This window comes from Castor canadensis, chromosome 4, assembly GCF_047511655.1.
Source record: "Castor canadensis chromosome 4, mCasCan1.hap1v2, whole genome shotgun sequence".
NCBI lineage: Eukaryota > Metazoa > Chordata > Mammalia > Rodentia > Castoridae > Castor > Castor canadensis.
The window spans coordinates 113,027,457-113,048,545 of record NC_133389.1 but is presented as its reverse complement, the minus strand read 5'-3'; the positions used below and the strand labels follow the sequence as shown (position 1 = coordinate 113,048,545).

At 39.8% G+C, this 21,089-nt stretch overlaps 2 protein-coding genes across 13 annotated transcripts in view; one reads left to right on the top strand and one right to left on the bottom strand.

Annotated features, from left to right (window-relative positions):
• The window catches only part of Pkp4 (plakophilin 4), a 243,636-nt gene extending 228,345 nt beyond the window's left edge, over positions 1–15,291 (bottom strand). For 3 of the 10 annotated variants that reach the window (XM_074070848.1, XM_074070847.1, XM_074070852.1), the window contains exons 1-2: positions 15,164–15,257; positions 5,660–5,900 (exon numbers count right to left, since the gene is read on the bottom strand). In XM_074070848.1, the coding sequence (XP_073926949.1) occupies positions 5,660–5,741 (82 nt within the window). In that variant the 5' untranslated portion in view covers positions 5,742–5,900; positions 15,164–15,257. Of the gene's footprint in view, positions 1–5,659; positions 5,901–14,093; positions 14,225–15,163 lie in introns of those variants that run through there. The other 7 variants (XM_074070841.1, XM_074070846.1, XM_074070843.1 and 4 more) reach the window with 4 other exon arrangements.
• A 221-nt stretch (positions 15,292–15,512) lies between these two features.
• Ccdc148 (coiled-coil domain containing 148) overlaps positions 15,513–21,089 on the top strand; it is a 297,747-nt gene continuing 292,170 nt past the window's right edge. Inside the window, exon 1 of one of the 3 annotated variants that reach the window (XM_074070859.1) lies at positions 15,513–15,956. The gene's annotated coding sequence lies outside the window, so the exon portion shown is untranslated. The remainder of the gene's footprint in view (positions 15,957–21,089) is intronic. The other 2 variants (XM_074070858.1, XM_074070862.1) reach the window with 2 other exon arrangements.

Genomic DNA, 21,089 nt, shown 5'->3' with positions numbered 1-21,089 from the left:
GCAAAATCCGCCTCCCACCAAAAAAAAATGCTTGGTCTCAAGCATTTCAAATAAAAGATACTCAACCTATACTAACTCACAAAAGGCAAGGATGTGGAAAGTTCACATGTGTTAATTTTCAAAGCCTGGCTAGCTGATGTTATGAGCCAGGCACTGGTGGTTCACAGCTGTAATCCTGGCTACTCAGGAGGCAGCAATCAGAAGGATCTCAGTTCAAAGCCAGTACAGGCAAATCCTTCTAAAAAAAAGGGCTAGTGGAGTGGCTCAAGACTCAGGCCCTGAGTTCAAACCCCAGTATCGCAAAAACAAAACAAAAAAGGCATTATCTAAAGTCATCTTGGTTATAATCCAGACCATGAAGTTAAAATGAATATGAATCAATCTGATTAAATTTTTCTAATTAATGATGTTACTAGGGAGTTTGATATAATGAATCGTTATCTAGGAAACTGGGTAACAAAGGAAAATTTTTAAAAATTTTTTTAGTTTTTATTTTATTCACACATGCTTACAATGTTTGGGTCATTTCTCCCCCCTTCCCCATGTCCCTCCCTCCCCTCCCCGCTCCCCCCTTCCCCCCCTTACCCCTTGCTACCCCACAGAAACTATTTTGCCCTTATCTCCAATTTTGAAGAGATAGTATAATCAATAATAGGAAGGACCAAGGGTTTTTGCTAGTTGAGATAAGGATAGCTATACAGGGAGTTGACTCACATTGATTTCCTGTGCGTGGGTGTTACCTTCTAAGTTAATTCTTCTTGAACTAACCTTTTCTCTAGTTCCTGGTCCCCTTCTCCTATTAGCCACAGTTGCTTTAAAGTGTCTGCTTTGGTTTCTCTGCATTGAGGGCAACAAACGCTATCTAATTTTTTAGGTGTCTTACCTATCCTCATACCTCCCTTGTATGCTCTCACGTTATCATGTGATCAAAGTCCAATCCCTTTGTTGTGTTTGCCTTTGATCTGATGTTAACCTTTTTTTTGAGGCTATTGTAAATGGAATTGTTTTCATACATTCTTTTTCAGTTTGCTCATTGTTAGTGTATAGAAATGCTAATGATTTTTCTATGTTGATTTTATATCCTGCTACCTTACTGTAGCTATTGATGATGTCCAGAAGCTTCTGAGTAGAGTTTTTTGGGTCTTTAGGGTATAGGATCATATAGTCTGCAAATAGGGATATTTTGACAGTTTCTTTACCTATTTGTATTCCTTTTATTCCTTCTACTTGCCTAATTGCTCTGGCTAGGATTTCCAGTACTATGTTGAATAGGAGTGGAGATAGTGGGCATGCTTGTCTAGTTCCTGATTTTAGAGGGAATGGTTTCAGCTTTTCTCCATTAAGTACAATGCTGGCTGTAGGTTTGTCATATATACCTTTTATGATGTTGAGGTACTTTCCTTCTATTCCTAGTTTTCTTAGACCTTTTATCATGAAATGGTGTTGGATCTTATCAAAGGCTATTTCTGAATCTATTGAAATGATCAAGTGGATTTTGTCTTTGCGTCTGTTAAAGTGTTTTATTACATTTATTGATTTTCATACGTTGAACCATCCCTGCATCCCTGGGATGAAGCCTACTTGGTCGTGGTGAATGATCTTTTTGATGTGTTCTTGAATTTGGTTTGCCATTATTTTGTTGAGGATTTTTGCATCAATGTTCATTAAGGAGATTGGCCTATAGTTCTCCCTTTTGGAGGCATCTTTGCTTGGTTTTGGGTAAGTGTAATACTGGCTTCATAAAATGTGTTAGGCAGTTTTCCTTCCCTTTCTATTTCGTGGAACAGTTTATGGAGAGTTGGTATCAGTTCTTCTTTAAAGGTCTCACAGAATTCAGCAGAGAATCCATCAGGATGGACATTAATTCTTAAGACATCCTCTTCTTTAATTTAAAATTGAAACAAATGACTAGTAGTGAAAATTGGGGTACTACTGTGGTTTTACAAGAGAAAACAACTCTTTTTTTGTTCACCAGAAATTAATAACAAATCTCCAAAGTAAGAAACTTGAAATATTCACAAAGTTTTCCTTCCCTTTCTATTTCGTGGAACAGTTTAAGGAGGGTTGGTATGAGTTCTTCTTTAAAGGTCTGATAGAATTCAGCAGAGAATCCATCAGGTCCTGGACATTTCTTTTTTGGGAGACTCTAGATTGCTGCTTCAATTTCATTTTGTGTTATAGATCTATTCAGGTGATTAATATCCTCTTGGTTCAGTTTTGGATGATCATACGTATCTAGAAATCTATCCATTTCTTTAAGATTTTCAAATTTATTTGAATATAGGTTCTCAAAGTAGTCTCTGATGATTTCCTGGACTTCCATGGTGTTTGTTGTTTGCTCTCCTTCTACTAATTTGGGTTTTTTCTCTCTTCATTTTAGTCAGGTTTGCCAGGGGTCTGTCGATCATGTTTATTTTTTCAAAGAACCAACTTTTTGTTTCATTAATTCGTTGTATGGTTTTTTTGGTGTCTATTTCATTGATTTCAGCTCTTATTTTTATTATTTCTTTCTATTTGTTTTGGTAGGTTGTGTTTTCATTTTCACTGACTTCCAGGAACTTTTTAATTTCCTCTTTGATTCCATCAATGACCCACTGTTCGTCAAGCAATGAGTTATTCAGTTTCCAGCTGTCTGCGTGTTTTTTGTCTTTACTTTTGTTGTTGAGTTCTAGTTTTATTGCATTGTGATCAGATAGAATGCATGGTATAATTTCTATTTTCTTATATTTGCTGAGGCCTGCTTTGTGCCCTAGGATATGATCTATTTTGGAGAGGGTTCCATGGGCTGCTGAGAAGAATGAAATGTTCTGTAGATAACAACTAGGTCCATTTGATCTATGGTATATTTTAAATCTAGGATTTCTTTATTGATTTTTTGTTTAGATGACCTATCTATTGCTAATAATGGGTGTTAAAGTCTCCCACGACAGCTGTGTTGGAGTTAATAAATCTTTTAGGTCCTTCAGTGTATGTTTGATGAAATTGGGTGCGTCGACATTGGGGGCATATAGGTTGATAATTGTCCTTTCCTTTTGGTCTATTTTCCCCTTTATTAGTATAATGTCCTTCTTTATCTCATTTGATCAATGTAGGTTTGAAGTCTACTTTGTCAGAGATAAGTAGTGCTACTCCTGCCTGTTTTGGGGGGCCATTGGCTTGGTAAATCTTCTTCCAGCCTTTCATCCTAAGCCTATGCTTATTTCTGTTGGTGAGATGGGTCTCCTGTAAGCAACAAATTGTTGGATCTTCCTTTTTAATCCATTTCGTCAAACAGTGCCTTTTGATGGGTGAATTAAGTCCGTTAACATTGTTAGTACTGATAGTTATGTGGTGATTCCTGTCATTTAGTTGTCTTAGTTGGTTGAAGGTTTGGTTTTATGTATCTAAGTTGAGGTTACGCTCTACTTTCTTGCTTTTTCTTTTCCTGTAGTTTGGTGCTGCCTACCCTTTCATGGTTATGTTGGGTTTCACTTTCTGTGTGCAGAAACCCTTGAAGAATCTTTTGTAGTGGTGCTTTGTGGTCACACATTGTTTCAGTTTCTGTGTATCATGGAAGACTTTTATTGCTCCATCTATCTTGAATGACAGTTTTGCTGGGTAGAGTATCCTAGAGTTGAAGTTATTTTCATTCAGTGCGTGGAAGACCTCACCCCAAGCTCTTCTTGCTTTTAATGTTTCTCTGAGAAGTCTGCTGTGATTTTGATGGGTTTACCTTTGTATGTTATTTGTTTTTTCTCTCTTACAGCCTTCAATATTCTTTCTTGGGTCTCTGTTTGTTGTTTTAATGATAACATGCCGTGGTTAGTTCTATTTTGTTCTGGTCTGTTTGGTGTTCTGGAGGTCTCTTGCACCTGTATGGGAATAGATTTCTCTAGATTTGGGAAATTATCTATTATTATTTTGTTGAATATATTATGCATTCCCTTTCCCTGCACCTCTTCTTCTTCAATGCCCATGATTCTCAGGTTTGGTCTTTTGATGGAGTCAGTGAGTTCTTGCATTTTCTTTTCACAGGTCTTGAGTTGTTTAATAGTTCTTTGGTTTTTCCTTTAATTACCATTTTATCTTCGAGTTCTGAGATTCTGTCTTATTTGTTCTATTCTTCCATTTTGTTTTGCAATTCTGTTTCATTCTATTTTGTGGGGTTTTCCAGATCCTGAGTCGTTTCCTCTTTAATGTTGTCTATTTTCATTTGAGTTCATTTATCTCTTTATTAATTGTGTTTGGGTCACTTTGGTATTTATACAGTGCTTCTACGGTTTCTTTTATTTCTTCTTGTGCTTTTTCAAATTCTCTATTTTTGTTGTCTTGGAATTTCTTGAGTGTCTCCTGTACATTTTGGTTGACCATATCCAGTATCATCTCTATAAAATTCTCATTGAGTACCTGTAGTATGTCTTCTTTTAGATTATTCTTGTGAGCTTCATTGGGTTCTTTGGCATAGTTTATCTTTATTTTGTTGGAGTCTGGATCTGAGTACCTGTTTTCTTCATTCCCCTCTGGTTCCTGTACTAATTTTTTCCTGTGGGGAAACTGGTTTCCCTGTTTTTTTCTACTTCCCATCATTGCCCTTGGTGTTGTTATTGTCCCTGTACTGTGTGCAATTAAGTATTTTCTGGCTTGTAATAGTGATATTTGGGATGGAAGGGTGAGAGGAGAGGGAAAGCAAAGAAGTGAAAGAAAAAGGGAAAAACAAAGAAGTAAAGAAAAAAAACAAAGAAACAAAAAAGTTTCAGAGATATAAACAGGGAGAGATAGTGTATTAATCCACAGTAAGCTAAACAGGCATTAGAAAGACAGAGAGGATTGAAAAAAAAAATCTCCAAGTTCAAATGCAATAAAGTGTCAGTCTTAATAATTTTGGTGTTAGTCCCTCAGCCTCCAATCTTGGAGATGGTGTCTCAGAAGTAGTTCTGTCGTTGTCTTATCAAAGGGGAAAAAAACCAAAAAAACCCAAACCAACCCAAACCAAACCAATAAACACCATAAAGAGTACGAAGTTCAAATGCAATACATTTTCAGTAAGTTTTTTAGCATGGAGATGTAGTTTGGTTGTTGTCTCATCATAGGAAAAGAGAAAAAAAAAAGTGTCTGGAGACAGTTCTGTGAATGACTATCTGAGGCTGCGGCTCACCTACCCACTGCTGTCAGCCTGCTGTTGCTGGAGGCTTTATTTTGCAGATCTCAGGGGTGAGCTTAACACACATCTAGGCCCTTCAGGCTTTGTTTACTTAGAATTCTCCTGGCGCAACAGCCACTGCTACAAGCTTTCCCCTTTCCAAGCACACCGGGAGAGGTGACACTGCACCAGCTTTCTCAGGCCGGCATGTTTATTTACAGTTCACGTGGGAAGTGGGCCTTCCCCCCTCTCTTGTGGAGTTTTCCTCCCACCGCCACTTTTACAAGGTTTCCTGCTCCTGGTTGCTGAGCATGTGCTGCTGTTCCTGCCTTCTCAGGCTGGCTTATTTATTTACAGTTCCGTGAAGGATTTCCTCTCCCCTCCTCTTCAGTGCCCAGGGCGCCCCGCCCTCTTTTCTACATATCTTTTTTATTACTTATTATTCAGTTTCTTTTTTTTCCCTGGGGGCCGGTCTGTCCAGGGGCTATGCTGATCTGGCCCAGGGTTTTCTGTGGGAGTACCGTGTGCCGCTTAGCTCACCTTGTGGTCTGTGTCTTTCCAAGTGGTCTGGGAGCTGGCGTCTGGCCGCATGGGAAGCCCTCCTGGTTTCTTCATTTAACATGAAGTGGGGATGCTAGGCGTGGGCTGTGGGTGTGGAGGAGTCAAAGTTTTGCCTCTTCTCAGTTTTTTCCTGTAAGGTGTATCTCCAGCATCTGTCCAAGATTTTACTTTAGGAAGCACACTTTCTGCTTCCTCCGTCTAGCCTCCATCTTGGAATCTCCTCCAAAGGAAAATTTATTAAAAAGGAAAAATGAGGTTTTTCCATTGAAACATGCACGACTAATGGTATTAAGGATCTAAGACCATTTACAAAGGCAATTTACAAAAGGAAAGGAATGGATATTAGACAGAAATTTCTTAAGAGTAGCAGGTAAAGTTGTTACAAAATTGTAATTCAAAACTCATTTATTCATTCTAAAACTATTAGGGTTTACAATTAAGTCACACAGGAAGACCTAAATACTTGCCATCAAATTGCCTAGGGGAGGAGATACATTTTCCCATGGAACTGACACACTCCCGATACACCATGGATTAATGGATTTATATTGCATTTATAGATAATTGTATTCAGAGTTCTGAACAATATTCTGTAAGATGACACTTGCTAATGTACTAAAGATTTTAGACTGACATTTATTTTTTATTCACTGACAGTTTGAGTTAGACATTTAACATCTGAGTTGTACATCCAGAATCAAAGCAGTTCTTATGGAAGTCCAGTTGAATTTTCTGATTCCTTACTCAGTGCCTTCTTTAAGTGAACTCTGCTACAGTCATTGATAAATAGACAATAAGCAGAAAATTCATGTCAGTGAAATTAGTGTGAGAGTAAAGGTAAGACTCAATGAGGCCATTTATTCTAGCAGACGTCACAAAAGATTTTCAAAGCATTTTTCTGTTCATTCATAACAATGGAAGGGAATATTTTCAATAATAAGTCTAGACTTATAAAGGCACATAAATTGCATATGTGATTTTAAAAAAAAGCACAAAGCACATACCAAAGTACTGGTTTAAGAAAATGAATATAAGAACTTTGTAAAATGGCAAGTCTTGAGGCATAAATTATAGTTCCTCACTAATAATGTATTTTCATTACGAACAATCATTTTACACAGGCTATCTGGTAAAGTGTTTCAAGTGATGTAACTAAAATAATCAAGTTCATAACTAAAACTGTTTTGAAGTCACTGGCTTATTGCTGATAGAGAGTATCTTTTGATATGCAGACCTTTTTCAAAGAAGCCAATGGCAATGACTAACATATCCATTTCTCTAGATTTGTATGTGTATCAAGCAGTCAACACTTAAGCAAGTAGGAGTACAAGCTAAAACCTAGCTATTTTACAGCTCATCCTTAACACATATAGAACAATTTTACATGTTTATTTATAGACCGAAATTTCTAGGACAATCTTCCTTCTCCAGTTTATGTGTCTTATCTTTCCCAACCAGACTGTAAAATTTATCATGGATTCCTTAAAGACAGAGATTCCATTACCAAATCCAACACAGACTGTAACATTCCCTGGAGGAAGTCATCTTTTTTGCCCATGAGGCCTAGCACAGTCTCTGATACAGAGCAGGGGACTAATTAATGTAGGATGAAATAAACTAAAATGAATCATTCTAAAACAGAAGGACTTTTTAAAATAAGAGATATCTAAATCTGAACACCTCCAACACCTCACTAACAGTAGGACTCCAACAAATATCTAAAGCACTAATTGTAGTCCTCTCACTTGGATCCTTAGTGGTACTCAGAAATAAGTTACCTCTGACTAATTCAACCTTGTTTTCCACCTAGTCCAGGGTGCAAGTGTCAGAAAACAAGCAAACAAAAACAAAACATAATTCATTTCACTGCAAATTATTACTACTGGTTCAATTTTACATGTGTTCAGGATTCTGATAAAGATACAGAAACAGAATGGCCTGTTCAAGTGTTTACTTCAATCATAACACTGAGAATTCATTTAATATTGCATACAGTATTAGTATAATTGATTTTCCCTTTGAAAATAATGTACTTACTGTTGGCAAAGGTAAATAGCCGACCTCAATATTTTTTTGGGGGGGGGTAAAAGTTCTATAGATATCCTCCTCCTACTTTATGCAGAGCAGGATCTAGGCAAATTCTCATTGAATTTAACTATTTTTTTCTTCTTATGGAAGAACACAAATCCAAGAAAACTCCCATCCCTGCTAAAATCCACCACAATTTCTGAATACCATTAGATAGTTCATAGGTAAAAATTAAAAGCTAAAAGAAAATTAAGAGCTAAATGAAACAATCTATACTGTATTATGAAATGCAGACCAGTGAGTTTCTATGAACATTAAGTATTCATAGAAAATACATTTTTAGAGGGACAACTCTTGTCTTGTGGTTGTTTAATTTCCTTGAGGACTAATCAAATCATTTGAGCAAATGATAAGTGGGGCTTCCTCGTTTTAACAAGACTAGTTCCCTCTAAATAATACCCTAAATTTTCCCCAATTTCTATCAAGCTTCTGGAAAATTTAGTCCCAATTAGGGGTGAAGCCTCCAGTGTGCTCAGGGGATTGGTTAACAAGTGAATCCCAGAGGCAGGGCCATGACAAATGTCATGTGCAGCCTGTATATGTGCTCCTTGCTCAGTCCCTGCTGACTGCTGCCTCATTTGAGAAGCTCCTGGATCCATACTACCACCACCACCAAAACAGATACAGAGTCTTTGATTCAGCCAGGTCACATGTTTGTATGGACTGAGCACTTACATTTTCAGGAGCTGAGAATTTTAGGTATACGCCTTCAATTTTTTCCCCTTGTTCCAGGGGGTAAATTGTATTAAATTCTTGAGAAGACAGCACATTCTTGCAAAGGAAAAAATGTAACAGAAAGAAAACGCTTGATATTCTAAGAGCTGTGAACAGACTCTAGAGAGCAAGAAAACTAAAGCCCAAAGGAGTTAAATGACTTCTCATGGGACACGCCTGCCTACTGGCAATTCCAGAACTGGAACTAGAGCCTCTGGATATCTATTAACCCAATGGTTATTAGTTTACATCAAGTATCTTCCAAACTTCCTCCTATTTCCTAATCTTTCTGCTTTGGTAGTATTGGACCAATTTCAAGTGTTTACTTTAAAGTGTGCTTAATATCATACAGAAAAGGAAACTTAAGGAGTTAATTTACAAGCTGTATTCGAATAAATGGCAAGTATTAAATGATTAACACTTTCGAACACTTTGTGTATTAACCAGTAAAAACAGTGTATAAAATGAATACTACCTACGATTACCAATGCAATACTGTGTTCGCATTTTGAAAGGAAGTTTTTACATTTTTGCAAGGGTTTTTCTTCTGCCTCCTGCAGTAATACTAACAATCTTCATCTTTTAAACACAACAGTTTATTAAGGTGTGTTTATCCAAACCCCCTACAACTTTTTGGTTAGTGTTGTTTAATGTGTCCCTGATACCTACCACAAAAAGCTACAACTTCCCTATTGAAAAAGGTCCATAATTTTGCTGTATTCTTTTCCTTAGAATCTTTTGAAAACTATCGAACTCTTAACTTTTTTAAGTAGTTTACTTTTTCCCTGAAGTATCCAGTTTAAGTTCATATTCATTTTGACTGAGTCCACAAAGGCAGATGCTGTAGAAAGCATCATAAAGCACCATGTGTAAGAAAAATAACATGTTAAATGTATTAAGTGCTGGCCCTGAGCCAAGCCCTGTTGTAGGCAATTTGCATGTATTAAATCATTTAATCCTCACAATCACCATATGAGAAGGGTACTTTCATCATTCCATTTTACAGATGAGCAAAATGAGATCCAGAGAGATTAGCAGTAGTGCCAGAATTGAACCCTGTCTGGCACTAACCATGACAAATCACTGACTTAATAGTATACTCAGGAGCCTCATTTAGTGTCAAAGTGAAATTTACAAGGACTTTCCCTGGCCTAAAACACAGCAGCTAATCTTGAACTGAAATAAAAACATTATATGCTTTATTCCCTCCCTTTGCTTCCCAAGATGATATTGTTAAAAAACAAAAACAAAAGAATTTACAATGAATATGAAGGAGGTTCAAGTTTCAAAAGAGAAACCCAATTTCCTTGTTGCTATGATTTGGGATATGAGGGGGGATCAAGATTGATTATGTATATGCATACTTAGGAAACTTAACAAACACTGAGTATTTTAAAAAACACCAGGTGCCTGTGTCTCACACCTGTAATCTCAACTACTGGGAAGGCAGAGATCAGGAAGATTGAGGTTCAAGAGCCCCTAGCTCAAAAACACGCAACACAAAAAAGGGCTGGCAGAGTTGCAAGTGGTAAAGTACCTGCCTAGCAAGAGTGAGACCCTGAGTTCAAATCCTAGTACTGAAAACAAAGTCTTCAGGAACCTTGAGCTGCAATGTAAATTGGACCACATAAATCTAAACCATACAGGTTTTAACTTAATTTTTGTTTTATGAGGATTGAACCCAGGGCCTCATTTATACTAGGCAAACACTAAAAAACTGAGCTCTATCACCAGCCCAAACCCTACAGTTTTAAAAGGAGGATGCTATTACCCAAATGCTAAACGGTTTGTCAAGGTGATACAGTTTATTGGTAGATCTTCTAATTTTTGGCTGCAGAATACTTTTACCACTCTCATGCTTGAAATTTAAGAAAAAGCTTATAGGTGACAAGAATGTCAGATACCACCCATTCAGTGTTTCAAAAGTTTGTTTGTAAATATATTGTGGATTTCTATGAAAACTGCATTCTAAGTTCCAGGCCAAGACCCAAAAGCCCTCATAGTTCTCTGACAGCCTCAATTCAACTTCATGTCTTACCTAAATTTCATACATACATCACTTTTTATGACAAAACCCACACAAACTATAAGTTGTCTTAGGTCCCTGAAAAGAGGCTTTCTTTGCCCCTCCAACCAGACAGATGTGTTGGGGTGGGGGAACAGATTAATACCTTAGATATTAGCAATTACTACATTTCTATTTAATATGGAGGCTAAATGTAGAAATCACACATAACCATGGCTATCAAAGAAAGAGAATTATTGGTTTCTCTGGCCCCCTCTCTGCATACTTCATTATAACTTCCTGACTTTGAGAGCGCTATATGTATCTGTCTGCCTACCGGGACTTTAGAACCACCCAATCACCAAGAGTTATTCAGTTCATGAAAAATGCTTCACATGACATGATTAAAAATTCAAATACTTTCATATTTTATTTTATAGATCTTATAGCATTAAATATTTATAGTTCAATCCCTAATGACATTTTATCATCTGCAATGAACCATTATGTTGAGTCATAATAAACTATAATGTTATCAAGACTATAAATAGTAAAATGATCAGTAAGGTAGTCAACATTTATTGGCATATCACATAAAAGTAAATCTAAATAATGAAAAGAAAAAAAAATTTAGGCCAATGGAAGTCTGAAGCAGTTCTAAGTTTAATTGACAAGTACCATCATGTAACACCCCCAAGGTAGCAATGGTAACATAGCCCCAGAAGATTACAATGGTTCCCTTAATTATGAAAGTGGCAATGTGAAGCCATCTGAATGCTGTGAGGCACTGAGCACATTAACTGTTGCTCTTGGCGACTGAGTCCCCATTCTCCTCACCCTGAAAGAACCTGTTATTTCTTGGGTACCAAAATGATCTGCTGAAGTCTAATACCACTTCCTGGCAGTATATAAAGCCTGACATCCCTGTATCTAAAGTTTTACTTCTTTTCTTCCTTTGTGTTTACAGCTATCTGTAAAGTCTGGCCAGGAAATGGTTATTTAATTCTTCAAACACAGCTAGTAAACTGGTGTTATGTTTCAGATTCCTCTTCCCCCTTCAGTACAGAAAGGGCACTACAGAACCATTTAACACAATTACAAGGAGTAATTTTCTCCCAGTACACTGAAGGTGTGAAGGCAACTTCCCAAAGTGACATACAATTCCATGGATATTTATGCCCTAGAATAACCTATATAACATCTACTTAATCTCTAAAAGAATAAAGATATGTTGTCCTCATTAGAATTAAGCAAGGTAACAAGTTACCTCTAAATTAAAAAACAGAAAGAAACAGAATATAGAGCGTCCTCAAAATATCTTAATATTTCAAAGGAGTCAGGTAAGGAGTTCGATTTACCAGATCGCTGGCATCATGCAGGGTATGAAAATCTATTTAAATAGATCTCTAACAAAATGGAAATTATTCAGTTTAAAAGTTGGCAATAACTGGACTTAAAAAAATTAGTTTAAGTGAATTTCAAATTTTTAAATTAAACTTACTTTGCTAATTTGTATAGATCAGAAAGCAAAGAAAACTGCAATTGTGGTTTAATACAGACTTAATTCAAATATTCAAAGTCATAAAGTTTTTATTAAACTCAATTTTAGCTGTTTCTTTAAGCTTACATTATGTCAGGACGGTTCACAGAATTACTTTGGCTTACTCAGCTTGTAAATGCAGGAATAATGCATATGATTTTCTTTCTGATTGAATACCAGCTGCCTCTACTTTCTTCTCTTATGGTTTTCATCACTACCCAGTTTCCCCTATCTCCCTCCAAAAATAATATACATTAGAATTAAGGTAAGATACTTAATCCCCCAGCCTACACTCTTCAGTGACAAATAAAGACACCGAATGCAGCACTTTCTTCTTATATAATAGTAGAGGGTAAAGACTGCACAGAATGCACTGTGGTCAAAACAGTTTCTATTTTCAACTATGAAAGATTACCAGTTTAAAAGCTTCCTCTCTTTAAACACTGATAACAAATATAATGTATTTCTATGCCTGCTTTTACCTGAAGCAGGTAAAGCTCTTTACACAATCAATCATGTGTGTGCCTGTATGAAAAGGTTTTTCAATTTCTAATGCATCAGAGAAACTAAATTTGCCTTTACCTTTTTTTTTCGGGGGAAGAGGGAGGGGAGGTCTTAAAAATCGGACTCAGGACTTTACTCTGCGCTAAACCAAGTACTCTACCAGCAAGTACTCTACCATTGAGCTACATCTCCTCCCCCTAGCCTGTTTCTGCTTTTACCTTCTAATCTGGACATCCAATCAAATAAGCAAGAGGTAAACTCTGCTGTAATATGATATTGTTACATAATAAAAGTTGCCTGCTGGCATTTAAAAACACCTCCCAATATCCTCTACAGCGCTACTGTACACAAATTAAACCTCTAAATTAGAAGGTTCACTGATTATGCACATACCTGAAAAACAATGTAGCAACCAAAACACAAACTTTCATTTCCTTCCCTTGGGTCCTTAACTAAAAGGCTCTCGTCTTAAGCTTTTCAATGCCTTGCTCCACACAAATAGGGGTTGGAAGATTGATTAGACAATTATTTTGCTGAATCCGATACAAAATAATCAGGTGCAGAAGTTTTATAGTAAATGCAACCCCAAAAGCAAACTGTCAAATAAAAGTACACATAGTATGCTTTTCAACGTTTAGAAACACTTTTCATGTTTCATAGGCACCAGATATGAAGGTACTTCTATAGCAATATACTCCATTCAGAAAGAGAAATGTGCTAATTTCCCTTAAAAAAGAAAATTAAGCCCAATGTTAGAGAAGCATTTTCTGTCAAAATTTTACTTTTCTGTATCGAAAAATAATATTTGACAAAAAATGCACACTTAACCATTGTTGATTTCCTACATAAATATTTACCAATCTTTAAAAGTTGCAGGGTGTTTGGGATTTTGTTTTTAAGTCAAACTCAGTAACAAAGAGAAAGAACTGGAATGTCCATTAACAAATTACATCTTGAAATATACATGACTGTGGTGTCCCCGTGTTACTTCCAATGATAACTGACACACCCCGAATTTAACAGTACCAGACAGTTCTATCTGTCCCATCGCTGACCAAACACTGCTTCTCTGTTTCTATTCATTATGTATTATACCAAGTCTAAACACTGCCCAGTATGACTAGAGGGGTAAAATTACAATTCTTATGACAGCAAAGTGATGCATTCAAGGTCTCCTTTGCAGTACATCCTGGTCCATGAGCACTAACAGGCTTTTTTTTTTTTTTTTTTTTTTTTGATAGAGCTAAAATATGTTGGCTGCAAGCTCATTACTCTTAGGAATCGTGGGTTCCCTGTTTCTGCAGGTTTTCAGAAAGCCCTAGTAAAAACCAAGTGCTATCCAAACCTTGCAAACCAAACTTGCACAAAGCCTTGTGCAATGATCAATAACCCTGGCTACACAGCACTCGGCCCCAAATTCACGGTTCTGGAAACCAATGCAGCAAAAACCCAGACTAAAGCTTAGCTGAAGCTCAAAGAAACTACCGCGGTTCCCCTCCGCCGCCCTCTGCCGCATGGAGAGGAGAGAAGCGATGGGAGGAGAGGAGTGGAACAAGGCTCACCAGCTCCGAAGATGCTCCGGTGACCTCCGGCTGCGCGGCGAGAACTGGGCCCGGAAGGCGCTAGTGCAGCCGCGGCGGGCCGTGAGGACTCTGCCCCTGGTGCATTCCTCGCATTCCTGCACAATCTGTCGCCAGCCAGGGAACTGGCAGCCTGCGTTCCCCCCAGGACACACACACCTGACTATTGCTGCGCCCCGAGCGGCCACGGCCGCCGCGGCGCCTCTACAGCCCGCGCTCACGATTTGTCGCACTCAGTCAACACTCAACCAAATCCCGGCCCCACCGCTCGCCCCTCGCTTCCCCGGTAGGGAAAAGGAGGGAGGGCTGGGCAGCGCAAGCGGCGGACAGGGACAGCCGATCCGCCAAGAGCTTGCTGCAGCTTCAACTCCTGGCAGCGAGAGGAGGAAGCGGAGGCGCACGCAGGAGGGCAGCGTGGAGACTTGATGCTGGGGAATCAGGAGGGTGGAGCGTGAGGATACGCCGCGAAGAGAGAGGGGCGCGCTGGCCGTACAGGGGTGGGCAGGACCCGCGGGAGTGAAGGGCCCAGAGGCAAACGCAAGACTGTGCGGTCAGTAGGGCGGTGAAAGAAAGAGTAGAGGGCCAGGACGCTGGTTCTGGGGCAGCAGGGACGGACAGACGGCTCCAAGGACTAAGGAAGGCGGGCGCCCCAGGGTGTTGGGGGCGCGGGGCGGCGGGCGGGAATGGGGGGTCATCGTCCAGGAGAGCTCCGCACTGGGCTTAAGTTAGGGAACAGGAGCTCTGGATCCGAAAAGCCCAACGTGGGGAGGGGTCGTGCGCAACGCAAACCGGCGACCCGAAGAGTAATCGCTGGGAAAAGCAAATGGAGGGTGAAACTTGTGCGCCTGCCGGAGGGGGGGGGAGGGGAGCAAGCAGGCGAGTGCGGGCACGAACACGAGGCGGGGCAGGAAAGCCCAGGCGGCCGCGAGGCGGTGGGGACAGAGTAACGGGAGGTTCCCGTCCCCTCCGCCCGTAGGTCCCGGCTCCGGCGCGAGGGCCGGGGGTCACGGGCGCAGGAGTCTCCGCGCCCTCCCGCGAACCCTTACACTTACTTTCCAGGTTAGGCAGCGGCCGTCGTCGCTCCAGACATCAGGGACGTCCGCGCCGAGGGATAGCCGCTGCGGCACCCGAAAAAATTAAAAAAGTGCCGCTGCCCACCCCTCCCTCCCCCACCCGCCCCCTCCCCCGAAGAGGCTCTCCCACCACCCCGGTGGTGGCCGTGGCCAACTTGCCCCTCTACCCCGTGCCCATGGTGCCGCCTCCGCGGCCGGCGTCGATGAGGACTCAGCCCCGGAGCCCCCTCTACTGCCCAGAGGCCGCCGCCGCCACCCGCCCAGCCGCCAGCCCGCCTGCCCGGCCAGCCCCAGGCTCCCGGGAACGTCAGCACGCCGCCGTCCCCCGACAAGCTTCCCGCCAGCCCCATTGGTCGGAAGGAGAAGGCTGGCCCTCCCCATTGGCCCGGCCCTCATATTGAACGGACCAATGAGAACCGCGGTCTCAGGTCGCCATAGAGACCGATGCTGTTAAGAGCAGGAGGGCCTGGTGAAGGTGTGGAGTGAAGGAGAGGGTGTCTCCGGCCTCAGGCGCTGGAGGGGGTGGGGGAAAGAAGTTGTCGGGGATTCTTCAGCTCTGGCTGTGAAATCTAGGGCAGGTTTTGCTTTTTCTTATTATCAGTCCAACGGTGCATGGTTTCTCCCTGGCGTCAAAAGCAGCATCAGCTGAACCCCTAGATTTAGCCTTGATAGTGAAAGCCCAGGAGTGGGCGTTTCACTTTTCCTGCATCTGGGGATTCCGTGAGTTTGTATCTTTTGACCTTTGACATCTGTGCAGCTTCTCCTTCTCCAGGTGAGTTTGCACGCCATCCATTAAATTGCTGCTTCCTTCTGACATCCCTGAGCCACTTAAATTATATTTATGCTTGTTCTTCCCAACCACAACCCCTTCCCTGAGGCATATCTTGCCTCGGATTTTTGGATCATCAAACCTATAATCCTTTGCATGGTATTTTGTTAAGGAAACAGACTGATGGATTATATGATAGATGCCAAAAGATCAACCCATAACATAGTGTGGACCCTGCTTCCCAAAGCAAACCTCTTATTTCCACCATTGGTGGGTATTTCTTAAACAGCCCTGTGTGTGCATTCTGCAGTATGAACTTGCCCTTAAGAGGTTACAGTCTGGAGAAGCATACAGGTAACTGAGTCAATTCTTCATTCCTTCTGCTGGATGATTTTATAGAGAAGAAAAGAAATAGATTACAGTTGATGGATTTTGTTTTCTGACTACTTTCCAGGTTGTCTCTAAATTTGATAAAGGAATGGACTGAGGCATGGAATCAGTACTGAAATGGAAAACTTGATCTTGAATAATGTGTCCTCTACTTTCATTTAAAGTCACTCACTATGTGCTAGTTTGTCAATACTAATTAATTTTGATCAATGACTTTCATATTCAGATACCACCTATTAAAGTGGGGCTTCATGAATATATTAACCTTTTAAAACATGATGTTGCTCAAGCATACAGCCATTGATACTCTTATGTTCCTTTTGATGATTTTGCTATTTTTACACTAACCTCTTTAGTTAGAAAAAAACAAACTATGTTTACGTTACTGCCCCTCAAATTAGCAGGACCATATTGTGTGAAAAAACTGATAGGATTTTGGAAATTACAAATATTCTGTTGAGGGAAGCAGATTAATGTGTGTGCAAGCTACATATGTCTTAACTACTCTACTGAATTTTAAGTTGGATGATATGCTTTGCTATTGGTTTATAGCTTATTGAACTGAAGATTACAAAAAAAAAGGTAACCTAAGAAAAGAAATGTTTATATAGTAACTTGCTTGGAAAAATGTCACCACACATTTTGTAGTAAAATTTGAATTTAGTCGACAATGCTGTGCAAGGTTGGACTGTGGAACAAAACAGCTGAACATGTGAGTGTGCTCCCCAAACATTTTCAGAATTAAGAAGGGACCATCAAGGACCAGGAAGTGATATCTCATGCTTTGCCATTGTGTAAATAAGCTGCTTTTGACTTTTTCAGGCTTTTTTCCAATGTATGTTTTTTACAGGAGAATAGAAAAAGTAAAATGCAAAATTTTATGAAAAAGCCTTTTTTAGGCAATACTGGGGTTTGAACTCCGGGCTTCATACTTGCTAGGTGCTCTTCCATTGAGTATTTTCGAGATAGGTCTCAAGAACTATTTGCCCAGGCTGGCTTTGAACTGTGATCCTCCTGAGTAGCTAGGATTACAGGCATGAGCTACTGGCACAAGGCTAAGACATTTTTAATGTACTGTCAAGATACCAATAATGTGGTTTTAGAATTTTTTCAGTAATATTGAATGAATGGAAAATTTGTCTAATTGAAAGAAAAAAAGTGGGCATTTCCTTTTTCCTGCCTTGGACTAGCATGGAAAGCAAAAAAAGAGCTAGTTGATTTTTCACTATAATTTTTTCCTTTTATTGTTTTTCTCAGAACACATGTTTGGTTAATATTTTGATATTCTATATTTCATGTTTATAATGTTGCATGTAATTTTATGTCATTTTCATATCAGTAATTAAATTACTAAATTCAAACATGAATAATGCTTGTCCCCTAAAATTACAACCTAATTTTGTCTTGTGATGTTTATTGAAAGGGTTTCTTTTGAAGTTGCTTCTACACTACTAAGCATCACTGAATAACCTAAACTTCATTCCACTAGAAACTGATGCTATTCAGACTTGCTTGGGTCTTCTCTGATTTACCAAATTCCTTTCATCATCAGGAGAGTGATTATGTGGAACACTTACTCTGGGATATTCAGGGTTCTTCTCCCCAAATCTATTCCATTTCTGCTCTCCTGAAGTCCCAGCTGTACTTGGGCTTCCTTGAATTCTGCGAATAATCCTCCCTCATGCTCAACTGAGGGAATCTAACATGAGGTTCCTCAAATTTTCTTTCTTAAACTTCAGTCTCAATGTTCATGCATCTCCACCTCCTTCAGTTCTTACTGAGGAGTGTCAGTCTCTTCTTTCTTCTAAGCTCATACTCCAGCTGTTCTACTGACGTCAGAGTTTTGGACCCAAAGCCCAAACTCCTGATATTCCACATGTCAGTTCTGGTCACTTGCCACTATTTGCCAAATAAAGAGAGATGGTGAGGGGCAGAGAAAGATTTATTACATGAAACTGAACACACTGTGGGAAGAAGCAAAGTAAGCATTCAGCCTACCTTCAGCCATCTTCAGGGTACAGACATGAGTTTTACCTTTAAATAGATTAAAAAAAAAAAAGAAAGAAAAGAAAAAATAGAGCAGGGAGCAAAAGGTATGCATAATTGATCAGTCCCAATCACAGGTATAGCCTGGTTGGTCATGTTCATTATCTCAGTCCTGTAATTGGAGGGTTCAGTCCTGAGAAGTTGTTATCCTTGTCAGTACTTGATGGGAGCAATCTGGTTCTCAAGACATGATTAGTTCTGCAGGGTGCAGCCTCATCAATATAGGTAGTTGTTCTCATATGGGGTGTGATCTGTCCTGCAAAGCTCTGCTGTTTCTTACAGGTAGGTTCAGTCCCTTGTCATAAAGATGTTATGAATCATTTCTGTCCTTCTTGGCTTCCAAGGTGGTTACAGGAGAGAATGGCTCAGAGCAAAGGACGATAGGAACAAAATGGAAGTATAGATGCCAAGATTTTCTCCTGCTTTTAGTTAATTCATGAACCCTAAAAAGGAGTGAGTGCTTTTCAGCAAAAGCTGTTTAAGCACCACTTACACTACTAAACATGGGTAATTCTGTCTCCACAATGATATTTCTCTATTAATTTTAATTTCTCTCTTGGATTATCTTTAATATCCTCCTCTCCTCCAAAGATTTTTTTTTTCTTAAACCTTTCAAATATCTGACCTTTTATAAAACCGCTTTCCATTTATCCTGTCTTCATCTCCACACCCACTGTCCTTTCCTTTCACCAAGAAACAGTACCAAGGGTATTTCTTGAGGTATCCACTTTTTCCCCTCTGGTGTCTTGGCCCTTGAGTGCAACTGAAATGATTATGAAGAATGTAATCTCTCTCTTCAAAAATCATGGCTCAGTTTTCCAGTTAACTTCTCTTATGCAAAAATGTCCTTTGCTTGCAAGTTGCACTGCCCCAATTTCAGGTTTCCAGTAGAGGGTGGAAAGCATTGTTACTCAGCCTGAGGGTCCACAGAAATGCAAATTATCTGTTGGAGCAAAGGAAGCTTTAAACCTGCTACTAAAGATAGCACCTGGTGTCTCTACATTCTGGGAAGTAGTGGTAGAAAGAGGGGGCCTCCACTCATGACTGAAGGGGTTGAGTAACTCCACCTCAAGAATAAAAGTAAACAGCAGAAATCCAAAGAACTCTTTAATTCCCAGTCAGAAATCAGTCAAACTGAACCTTTCAAAGATTAGGAAAATTTTGTAGCTTTCCAGTGTTTGTTATTTTCAAATCAGTTCATAAATAGTTAGTGACAAATTCCTTTTTAAAAATATACCAGAAGCTGGGCACCATCGGCTCACACCTGTAATCCTAGCTACTCAGGAGGTAGAAATCAAGAGGATTGAGGCTCAAAGCAGCCTGGGCAAATAGTTCAAGAGACCTATCTTAAAAGCCCATCACAAAAAAGGACTGGTGGAGTGGCTCAAAGTGTAGGCTCTGAATTCAAACCCTAGTCAAACCCCAGTACCACAAAAAAACAAAACAAAACAAAACAAAACCCAGCGAAAACAAGCAATAGGAGGAAGCAGGAAAAGCATCTTTCTTACACTTTGGATATCTATGGGAGAAGTGGGAGCAGTGAAGAAGAAACTCAAAAAAAAACCCAAAAACCCTGAGACTGTTTTTTTACATTATTTTAAGTAGGGGTGTTAAGACAGAGGCAAGTGGCCAATGGAGGAAAGAGTGGCAGAGTAAACTGGGCCTGCAGGGTCCCTAGTGCTTAACAATAGTTGCTCTCTGGTGGTTTCAGGGTTGGCTGTGCCCCACTCTCTGAATATGCAAATACATTCCCCTGCACTCTACCTTAAAGACAGCCCAGTTTCCTGGCTCTCCCCCTCTAGAGAAAATGATTTCTGCCTTAGTGTATATGTGGGACTTTACATCCTCTGCCTCCTGGGGTAGTTGTGTGTGAATCTTCTCCCCAGGGGGATTGGATCCATGTCATGGCCATGACTGTGTCTCTCACAGTGTCTTACACTACTGAAGTGCCACCCACTCTAAGAAAAATTAATATTCATTAATCCTTTTTTTCCATTCTTGGAAGAATTTGACTTCCAACAATGAAAAATCAGCATCAGTAATATTAGGAGGTAATTAGGGAAAGATGGTATTAGATGTTCAGTGTGGAAAAATAAGGTCAGCTATGGAAGAGCAGAGTAGAGGTTTTTGCCATGTAGCCTCCAAAGAGAGGAAGGCCTCAAATGTTAACACTTGCAGGTTGGGACATTGAGGGAGTCTGTGAAAGGACTGGCTGCTTGTGCTGTGGCAGTGTCACAGCTAAGGCTGTAAAACTGTATACTGGGTAAAGTAATTAAAACTCAGCTTTGCCAAGTACTTTAAATAAGGGTTACTTAATTTTTTTTTTTCATATGAAGCATCTAAGTTGCTCTGTCTCTTGGAACACAGTTGGATATCTAGAATTTAACAATTTCATAAGATCAGAAAGCCATAAAACTTTTGGTATGCATAATAGACAACTGGTATGTGTAACAGAGTGAACAGACCTGTTTCCTAGTGCATATATCCACAGCCCTAGGAGTCAGCCCTGCATGCCTCATGACCATGTATCCTGGTCATAGCATCAACCTTGGGAAACTTACTGAAATGCAGTCATTCCATTGGTTAGCTGTTCACCCATGACCTATAATGGTACCAATCAGATTCTCTTTCTGGCAATTAGGAATTGAGAGAATAAGTGGGCAGCCTTGGTCCTGATGTTTTCTGGGTTTATGTTGAAGT